Source organism: Aotus nancymaae, unplaced genomic scaffold (genome assembly GCF_030222135.1).
Source record: "Aotus nancymaae isolate 86718 unplaced genomic scaffold, 86718_ANA_hifiasm-v0.15.2.pri h1tg000099l, whole genome shotgun sequence".
In the NCBI taxonomy this organism is placed as follows: Eukaryota; Metazoa; Chordata; class Mammalia; order Primates; family Aotidae; genus Aotus; species Aotus nancymaae.
Window position 1 is genome coordinate 8,167,928 of NW_026988514.1, and position 10,939 is coordinate 8,178,866.

A 10,939-nucleotide genomic window follows, 5' to 3' on the forward strand; every position below is an offset into this window, starting at 1 on the left:
GAGAGAGAGGAAATGGCCAAGTTGCTTCTCACAGATTTAGAAAGTTCTGGGGCTTTTTCTAAAGGATTCTGCCAGGACTTCCTAGCAGCAGTTGGTTAACTCTTGCTGCCTGTTTTCCAGTGAATACAACTTCTGGACATAAACGTAAAGCTTGCAATGGGATTTACAGTCATAAGAGTGTTTGTGAATAGACAGTTCAACACTATTGAAGCTTCTGTCCCGAGCTCCAAATTTGTACTAGCACTCCACAACATTTTGTACTTCCTGCATCCCCCAGAGTAGGGTGGGAGTTTTAAGAGAGTCATTTTGAGGCCCAGTGGCTATCAGGAAATTAACAGAAGTGCTTCCTCATTCATTTTTAGAGATGCTGGGAGTGATTCCCTAGCTTAAATCCAGGTTGAGTTTGTTTATTAAAGATAGCAGTAAAGTTGTATAATCTGAAATAAAGGTGCGGCTTTGCAACAGGCTCCTCATCAGGCTGTGCCCCATTGCAACCACCTGCTTTAACCACTGCTTTCTGTTCCTGGCTCCTGGTTTTACCACCAGTTCTATGGTTTACCTCGTCTTACTGATGTGCCCAAAATTCTCTCTAAGCTACTCCTTAGATGCACCTAAATCTTCCACTGAAACATCAGTAAAGAAAGGTAGTTTGGTGAAAACCAATGAGGAATATACATTTGCCCCTTTCATTGGCCATTAGGAATTTATTTCCAGTTAAACAAGCTGGGAAATGTAATTAGGCACATGGCTGATGGTGATAGTCAAGTGTGCATGCCAGAAAAACAATAGGTTCTTTAAAGATGCCAAGGACTGATATTATGCATCTTATTTTGGAAACTATACACTTCACAGTTCTGAGCCTCCTGTGAGCTGCCTCATATCTTCAATCAAATTATTATATTCCAGAAATATGCATAAGGGAAATGATTCTACACATTTTATGGTGGGTTGTTGCTTGTAGCAGTAATTGAAGTACCTTTTCCACTTATGAAAGTACTAATTTTATTTGTTTTTATTGCTTTTCTAGATGCAATTATTTATTTAGTGTGCTTTGGCTTTATTAAATTATGTTTACTATAGGAACATCATAAAAATGTATGAAAACAACACATCAGCCAAGCCAGCCTGGTGACCTGTATTGAGAGAGCTAGTGTTATTTTTCATATCCAAACATAATGGAATAACTTAAGAATAAACAGATAATCTACGCTAGAAAACAATGCAATTTCAAGGTAATGTAATAAAACACCTGGACAATATGATTTCATAAATCGTGGTGCTAAAATTTACATGAGTTGGGTTTTGTGTGCTTATTTGAGGACACATGACATTTCTAAATGGAATCATTATAATGGGAAATGTAATGAAACCAAAAAGCAAGAATGTAAACAGGGTTTTTGTTGCTTGCAAGATATGGATGACTAGGAAGCAATGTAAAGACTTTTGGTGTCAAAAGGCAAGCAGAAGGCTCTAGTCCCTATAAATGATCTTAACTTTGAAAAATTGCTAGACAATTTGTCTAGGTCACTTGGCAGTCACCTCCAGCAAGAGGTGCTGGCTTAAGGAAGTCTTTGTAACTCTCTGTCTATTACTTCCTGTGACTTTTAGGGTGCATCACCTCAAAAGAAAAGAAGTGTTTTGTTTTTGGCATTCTTTTTAAGAAACTTCAATTGAATGTAGATGGTTTACTTGTTTGCAATAGAAACCAGATAACCAGGAAAGAGGCACATAAACTTTGAAAAAAAAAAAGAAATCAAACAAGACCAAACCAAAGCCAAAAACAAAAAACCCTAAGTCTAACATCCCAGTTTATAAAGAGCAGGGCTGCTTAAATGAAAACGACTGTGCGACTATACATTCATGACCAACTTTGATTTTTCTAATTATGGATTAAAATTAATTCATTGTTTAAATATATGTGCCTACTGCAAAATCCAAATGGTAACAACAAATATACACAGTAAAGGCTGGGTCTCCCTGCAGCTGCTCAGGTTACGTCCCTAGAAAGAGCCATGGTTGATGTGCTCTCTGCTTTCTGAATGAGTGCCAAGAGCTCCCAGTATTTTCTAAGTATGTAAAATATGTACCCACCTATTTACTTACATACATGCATACATGCATATTTACATGGGATATGATAGTGAAATATGCAGTACACATATAGCTTCCTTCTTCATTCTTAAAGACTGTACCTTATATTGCATCACACGAATACCACCATCTCCTACAGATACCTATTTAAGTGTTTACAGTTGTTTGCTTGTACCAAGAAAGACTCCCACTTATAGTGTAAGACAGACCTGTATGTTTTGTCAGCCTTTTGTTTTTAATGTTTGGCAACTTGAAAGACAAACAAATGATGTCTAAGTGTGACTTTAAGTCTTGGTTTTCGGATAATGAGAGGGTGAGTATCATTTCATCTGTGTCTGAGACGCTTGCATTTTTCCTTCCCATGAACTGCTGGTCCTATCTGTTGTCCTTTGCTGAATTTGTTAGTGGGACCCTGGTTATTATCTTTGTTGAATTGCAAAGCCCTCTAATCTGAGCAGTAAATATTTTCCTTATTTTTTTTTCAGTTGTCCTTTGATTTTATTTAGAGACTATTTTGCCATATGCAGCATGAAAATGTACACATCTTTTTTCCATTGCTCCTGGGTTTTGTGTCATATGTCAAAATAACTTCCATACTTGGAGACTTATTTTTTAAAAAACTCTCCATCTGTTTTCTAGTGGTTTGATAGGCTTATTTTCTACATTAAAATTTTTAATTCATTTGGAATTCACCTGAGGTTAATGATATAAGGATGGATTTTCTTTTTTCTAAAATGGCTGTCCAAGTATCCCCACAGCATTTATTGAAAAATAATGTTTGGGTTTAATTTTAAACATCACTAGATTTGGATAGCCAATTATTCTTTATTTTAATAGTGTTTCTTAATCACATTAAGAAAATATATGTCTACACCTACTTCATTCAAAAATTGTTTTAAACAAAAGTGTGTTTTAATGTTATTAAGTACCTTTCTAGCATCTATAATCATATGCTTTTCTCTTTTGATCTATTACTATTATGAATTATGTTAATAGACTTTTTCATATCAAACCATTTTTGCATTTCTGGAAAAAAATCACTTGAATATGATTATCTTTTAATGTACTTAATTGTCTCTGAGTAAATTTAACTGAAGATTTGTATTTATAAATGATACCGCCCTTCCTTCTTTCCTTCCTTCCTTCCTTCCTTCCTTCCTTCCTTCCTTCCCTCCCTCCTTCCTTCCTTCCTTTTTTGATGGTACAGTCGGATTTCCTAGAGTTAACATTTATAATTTCTATTTTTCTGGAACATTATGCATTTTATCCTGTATTTAAAAGATTTTTCAATATATTCAGCAAACTAGTCTTCTTAAAAGAATTTTAAACTTCCTTCATTTAGTTTTGGTCTCTTGTCTTATTTTTTAAATTTTATTCACTTATGCTTGTTTTCAGTTTATCTGTTTTACTGGTGATTTATACAGTCTGGGTTTCTTTCTATGAGGTTCTTCCTTCTGCTTTTCTTTATTTTGTTCCTCTTTTTCTAACTCCTTGAGTTGGAGGCTTGACCCACTTAATTCATGTTGTTTAGCATAAATATTTCAGGCTATGATTTTCTCTTAGCACTGCTTCAAACATAGGCTTTAGGTTCTGGCAAGGAATTTTTTCCTTAGCATTATTTTCAAGATATTTTGAAATTTTAGTTTTATACTAAGCCATTTACAAAAATTTCTGGGTGGTAGTATTCTAGTTTTGTTACTAATTTCTAGGATTCTTTTGTTTCTGTCTCCACCTGATATTTTCCTTTTGATCAGAGACCATTGATAATAGTTACATTATTTTTACTCTTCAGCAGTCAAGTTTTCTTTTAGGCTTGCGTTGAGTCATTTTTTGTGAGTGTTTCATGTCAACTTGAAAGCAAATCACAGGATCTCGCTGCAGGACATAGTGCTCTATAGAAGACAGTGAGCTCTATCTTATTAATTATGTTATTGGGTTTTATGTAGCCTCTTAAATTTCTTGTCCACTTATCCGTCTTTGAATCCCAAAATGCTGTGAACATACATGCTTGATGAATGAATGTGTGATGTAGAACTCCTGTGGTCAGCTAGAATTGTGTTGTGTTCTTTTTCTCTTATAGCCAAAGATTGCTGAGGAAAACTTAACCTATGCTGAGCTGGAGCTGATCAAACCCCACCGGGCTGCCAAAGGTGCCCCCACCAGCACTGTCTACGCTCAGATCCTCTTCGAGGAGAACAAACTGTAGCACCGCATCCTCCTCTGAGGTTCTATTTAATACCTGCCGCCCAGTTATTTATGAAGCCTTGGAGACAAAGCCCTTATTTCTGTATTTTCACTCGTGCCTTCTGAGTGGTGGGGAGCCCCTTTTCAGTGGCATTCTGGGTGCCTTCGAATAGGTACAAGACTGCTCTCCTGCAAAGAATAGGGGCCACAGCCCTTGGACAGATCTCCCAGGACAAGATGTGCCTGGGCCGGAGCCCTGAGCATAAGGACTCTGATTCTGAGACCAGCCAAGGAGATTTTCTGCTGAGCCAAACCCCTTCCCATTTTCCTCCTCTTTCCCCAGGTTTTCTTTAAAATCATTTTTAAATCTTAATTTTACTCTCTACTCTTCCTGTATCCATGATACAAGCTCATAGTATATAGCTAGAGGAAATGCCATTATGGACCCAACTGTAAGATGGCCCATATGTTGGTTTTCCAAGGATCAGATGGCATTGCAATTTGCTGATTATTTCAATCAGCAAACTGCTGATTGCCAGCACCGCCTGAGATGGCATCTCTTGTTTTAAATACATGCACTGACTGTGGGGATTCAGGCCAGAGGGGCAGACTGACTAGAAGTATAAGGTCTGTCTCTGAATGCCATGGTGCCCACCTGAGACCCTGAGGCCACAGGACAAGAAGAACACCATTCTAGAGGGCTTCCATCTCTTCCACAAGGTGGACCTGTGCTGACAGAGAAACATACTCTCTAAGAAGTGCTTACTCACCCTTTTCCAAAGGAGCAGATGTGTTGGCCATCGTAGATGCACTGGAGCACGTGGGCCTCTTCACTGTGTGCCAAGCTCAGCCTCCTCTGAGCTGAGCCGGGTAGGACTCCACCCCGAGTCCCTAACATCCCTGGACTCTTCTATTCTCACTCCTGTGAGAGGGAGTCTGCTGCCAGGTGCCCTCAGAGTAGGAGAGTGGGAGGTACACACCGAGCTGGAAAGTGTGTTCTGAAGACCCTCCTCTTGCCAAGTGCCTTGCCCATCACAACCTTGTGTGTGAATTCTAATGGGTTTGAATGGGGGTCAAGGGTGCATGGGGAAGTTGCTCTGTGGACCTGTGGGACACAAGAATCTCAGACTCGCCGGCGGGGGATCCATTCTGGAAGCACCATCTTGTCAACTGCGTTGCTGAGGACATTTCTTGATGTGTGAGTGCACTCTGGGTGGCCATTTACTGCATACTATAGAAATTGTTTGACTATGTAGTGGACCATGTACATATGATAAATTATCTATTTTAAACACAGCTGGGGTATGAGTTGTGCCCTCTATATAGCCATGTGACCTTGGCTGAGTTTCTTATCCCCTAATGACCTCAGAATCCATGTTTGTGTAAAGACGACTTAACTTCCCATAGAATTCTTGAGGGTAAAATGGGATAATGAATCTTGCCAGGTTCTAGAAACTAAATTGCTACACAAATGCTCTGTGTTGACATTCCTGCTAAAGCCAGTCTACATTTTCAAAATGAACATTTCTTCACTATTTAAGGCTTTCATTGCAATAACTTTAAAAAGCAAATATTTGTTCACCAACTTAGCCCTACAGTAATGTTTCCAAAGACTTATGAGAGCTTATGGTTTAAAGGGTCCAAATTGGAAGCGGATATTGATTTTCTGGGAGCAAACTCGCCTGCCTTTACAAAGTGGAAATTCACCCTCTCTGAATGACACCTGTGTCTCATTCCTCCCTCTCTGCTAGATCTCAAAGGCAGTAAATAAACCATGCAGCTTTTGAGGAAGAAAGATCCATTTGGAAGAACTCACTAGAACTTTCTGAGCATCTCTTTAGGAGGGGAGGCTATATGGTTAGCACATCATTTATATCATAATTATCACAGGGATTTTTAGTTTTATCTTGACAATGTTTTGACAGATATATAGTGTTTTGAGGGCAGAGGGTGATCTCCTCATTTGCCCAAAGAGCCTTACGGGTTAGTGGGGCCCTGGGGGTACAAAATGGAAAGGAGAGGGGGCACATGAAAAGGAGATGGTGGGGAGAGGGCAACAGGCCAGGGAGTAATATCTTCCCGGACCCCTTCAGTCTCTGCAGAATGGAAATGAACTCCAGTCACCCCCAAACCCACCCACTTAAATCCAAGGAGAGTCTAGGGTTATCATACATGGGCATTCTACCAAGAAGAATGCATGTTGTTAAGAGTTGGTAGCTCCCAGTTAGAGTCTAACCAGTCACTGTTATATTATAGATTGAGTCCAGCCTCTTTTTCCCAAACTGTGGTCATCACTGCATGAATCCACACTAAGTTGTATGAATGGGGACCTGCAGATTATCCCCTCCTACTGAAAACACTGTCCAGGGGAATCATGGAAGCTATGGACAGCATCCAGGCAGAGCTTGTCCCACTGTTAACCTCCAGAAGCAAACGTCCAAGCTGTGCTCAGAAGTGGAAGCAATGGATGACTTGTATCTGGTGCTTTTTTGAGAGGATACATTGACATTATTGCCATAGTAAGCTTTAAAAAATGTGGCCACTCATTCATTCTTTATCCACGGTCCCTTAATCATGCATTGCCATTTCCAAAGATAAGGGGAAACATATCATATATCGGTGAAATAGGAATTAGGGAGAGGTCATCAATCTGTTTTTACTATAAGGCATCAATGATAGAAACTATATATGAGCAATTTTCAAAATGGACCATTGCTTATATGTTTAAATGAAGCTAAAACAAGTGTGAACCCATTGCTCAGAGTGCATTGTCTTCCTTCAGGCAGAGAGAGCAGATGCTGTCAGATTTGGTGGTGAGTTTTATGCCTTGGCATGGTTGGCATGGAGTCATCACAGGAAGCCGGGAGGTATGAAGGGGCATCCACTTAGGTGACACTGTCTTGCCAAGTCAAAGCCCCGAGGCCTGCGCTGAAGCAGCTGTAGTGGAGGAGAGGCCTGGGATTCCTTAGGGTCCCCTCTTTATGAATGCACCACCACTCTGTTAGCTCATGGGGAAAATAAGGAAAAGCCAGGCCCTCCCACCTCCCAACTATTGTGAGAGTGAAAACAACATGGGACACTTAGAAAATACATTTTAATGTGGGATAATGTGGGCTGGCCCACATAGCAATAAGCCCAAAGATCCTCTCACTTTGGAGATGATTCATGGCCCTGCTCATCACAGGCTCTGATATGCATGACTGTAACCTAGGCTGAGCCAAGAATGGAGCTCATGCCAGAAATGGTCCCAAGCATGCACGTGACCATCTGGGATAATCAAAATCCTGAGGAGAAAGAAACCATCTTTGCCTTGGGCAGTGAAGCTGGAGTGACAGAAATCATATCTGTTCCCGTATCTCCTGCCTAGCAGAGAAGGCTTGGAAGGCAACAGAGACACTGAGCAGGAAGCAGGGAGGAGAATGTCCTGGAAGGGTAGGACTCCACCCCGAGTCCCTAACATCCCCGGACTCTTCTATTCCGTAAACTCTCTAATTACCCCACTGTTTAAATCCTGGTTTTGGTCTAGCTAGTCAGGTTGCAACATAAAGAATCTGAATACAGTATGTATCAAAGTTGCTTCCTAGCACAGGAAGCAAAAATCAAAACAACAAAAAAACACTGATATCCATACCCAGGGTGCCCAATTAGGGCACACCAGTGGCTGAATTGCATCCTTGAGCTCCTGTTGCACTGCGCATCCTGCTGCTGAGTGGGCCTATCCCTGGCTCTGAAGACGCCTTTCTCAATGGAGAGCACTCGATGGAGGGCTCCAGGACTGATGCGCTCCCTAAGGAAGGGAGCCCTCAGATTTGGAGAGGGACACCAGCAGGGCCAGAGCAGGACTGAGGGGCGCTGGTGGCAGCAGGTGGAAGGGCACAGGGTGCTAACACAAAGGAGCCATGCCACATGAATGCTGGAGGGAGTCTTTTTGTTTCAGCCTAAAGGTTAGGCTGGCTTCCATGGTGGGGACATGGACCCCACCCCAGACCACACTCCCATTTCCATACATGGGACAGAAGCTGTTCCTCAGAAAGGAAAACCAAACAAATTCATGGTTTGGGGGAGGGGTCTGCATTCAGCATGGCCATGCTGGGCTGGAGTGGCCGTGGGGTGTCCAGATAGACGGGCACATAGACTGGTGCTTTCTCAACCTTAGTGCTTGCACAAATCATCAAGATTTTGTTAAAATGTAGATCCTGGCTCAGGAGGTCTGCCATCCCAGGATGGCACCTGGGATTCTGAGTTTCTAACAAGCTCCCAAGGATGTCCATGCTTCTGGTCCTGGGACCAACACTTTGAGTAGCAAGGATGTAAACTGTTGGAAATATGGATCTGGTGCTCATTGCAAGAAAGGAGGTGTCCTCAGGGCACAGGACACAGCTGAAGATTGGGCAAGATTCCCAGGGAGAGGCTGCTCGCACAATGAGAAGAGGAAGGGCTGGGCCTGAGCAGTGGGGAGCACCCATGCTGGCAGGTGCACAGCAGGTGAGGAGATCCAGGTGATCAGAGGACAGTGACAGTCAGAGCAGCAGGGGAGAGCCAGGAGAAAGCTGCACCTGGAGTCTCTCAAAGGAAGAAGGGCTCCATGTGTGAACTCTGCAGAGGGCAGGGAGAATAGAGGTTGAGCCTTTCCTCATTCTGAATTAATCGAGTACTTATTTTTTAAAGTGCTTTCTTTCTCTGGGAAAAAACAAATTCCCCAGTGCACAAGGCTAACAGACATGGGCACTGAGCTGTGTCTGGTCTGCTGAGTGTATTTTCCCCAAAGCAATTCTCATCTTCCTGGGCGGGGGGGCAGTGATTTGGACAAGACTCTTCCTGAACATGCAGCATGGTGGGGAAGGGTGGCTGTGGAGGATTTCTGCTCCTTCTGTTGTCATTGGTGAAAGACGACTTGGTGCCTCATTTCTAATAAACACAACTCTATTAGCGTCACTCCAATTTAGTGTCCGATTGTTAAATGTTAATGTACTGCACTCTACAGCTTTAAATAGAATTAGAGATGTTTACAGCTTTGGTTAAATGCACCTTGTTCTTCCACATTAAACTTTATTACAGTGTCCTGTATTAGCAAAGAGGAGAAAGCTCATTAGTAGGTGGTCTGTGTGGGGTTCTGGGCCATGCTGAAGGAATCAGCCTTCTGTTTTCCTTTATGACAGCTTCCTAGCTGCTGGAGGTGGCCAGGGTGATTACTTCCTGTTTATGTGTACAATTAGTACCTCAGACTCCTGGGTCTATGCATGGACCTCAGGGAAGCCATCAACACCCAGGAATTTTTGTGGACATTTGCGTTGTGTGTGTGAGGGTCTGATGTTCTCTTCAGTTTTCTGAAAGGGGTCTGGGGTCCACAAAAGATGGAGCCTTTAGAGAGGGTCCTAAGCCAGTGTCCTGCCACAGTGGACCCAGAGAGCATCATGAGGAAGCTGGGCAAACTAAGGAGACGGAAAGGCACCTGGAGCCTGCCGACCTCCCTGGCATTCTCACTCTAAAACCTCCCCCTGCACCAATCTCTGGCTCCAGGAAGCCTCCCTGCTCCCACCCACACTCCTGTTGGCTGGGGGAACCCTGACCTCTTGCAGGGTTGATCTTTGGCTCAGCTAAGGATTGGGGCTGCCCAAACTTCCCCTTTGTGGGGTCTCCTCCATCTCTCTTCTCCCTCAGCCCATATGTGGGTTCCCAGGTTCTCACACTACCCCAGTTCTGAGTGCCCTGTGGCTGCACCCTAGCCCATCTCATAGTTTGGAATTTCTTAAAATGTTGTAACTGAAATCAGGTTCTCCTACTTGCTGCTTGGAAGCCAAACTTTAGAGACAAGATTTGGTGGAAGGAAAAGCAGGCTTATTCAAGAGTTGGCAACCTGAGGAGAGGGCAGGCTAGTGTTGTAGAGACATCTCAAGTCAGTAGAAATTCTAGGCTCTTTTTTTGTCAGAGACATGACCAACAACTGCTAACATCTGGGCACCAGCGAGGGGCCAGGAAGTTGGAAACTCCTTTGTCCTTGGTCAGATCACAAAGCTCCTATAAACCTTTAATGAAACATAGTTGTTTACATACTTCTCCTTTAATCCCAGAGTTAGTTTCAAAAACTACATGATTACTGTTTTTGCGTTTTATCTCAGGGCCCTAAAATTATCGTAACCTACGTGCAGGAATGGGTAAGGGCTCCCTTGATTGAAAATGGAGTTAGTTGTGTTAGTTCTTTTGCTCTTTCATTCTTGCAATGTCTTATTCCTGATTCTCCTCATTCTTCCACCTCATCAGGATTCATTTCTTGTTTTCTTTGGGGGGTCTCCTTCACCATGTAACCCCTCTGCTTTTTTGCATCTTCAACTTCTCCTCCCATCTCCAAAATGACAAGTGTTTCTCAACCTGTGCAGACCCCTCCCAAGCCACCATTCTCCTCTGGTTCCTTCTCTCCGCAGCCTGGAGTCTATGCTCCCTGCTCCCTGCTGTCTGTCTCTTACCTCTCACCTTCTGCTGGCTGCTTTTGCTCCCCCTCCCTTGAACTCCGCTCTGCCCAAGCCCTCTGGGGTTTGCTGCTGAGCAAGTGTTCTCATGCAAAAAATCTTCAATAATAGACATAAAGAGAGCCAAATCAAGAACGAACTGCCATTCACAATTGCTACAAAGAGAATAAAATACCTAGGAATACAACTAACGAGGA

General features: G+C 42.6%; 1 protein-coding gene across 1 annotated transcript in view; it reads left to right on the top strand.

Moving 5' to 3' along the window:
- VSTM4 (V-set and transmembrane domain containing 4) overlaps window positions 1-5,571 on the top strand; it is an 87,764-nt gene extending 82,193 nt beyond the window's left edge. The window contains exon 8 of the mRNA XM_064370062.1: window positions 4,172-5,571. Coding sequence (XP_064226132.1) covers window positions 4,172-4,297 — 126 coding nt within the window. The 3' untranslated portion in view covers window positions 4,298-5,571. The remainder of the gene's footprint in view (window positions 1-4,171) is intronic.
- The last annotated feature ends 5,368 nt before the right edge of the window (window positions 5,572-10,939 follow it).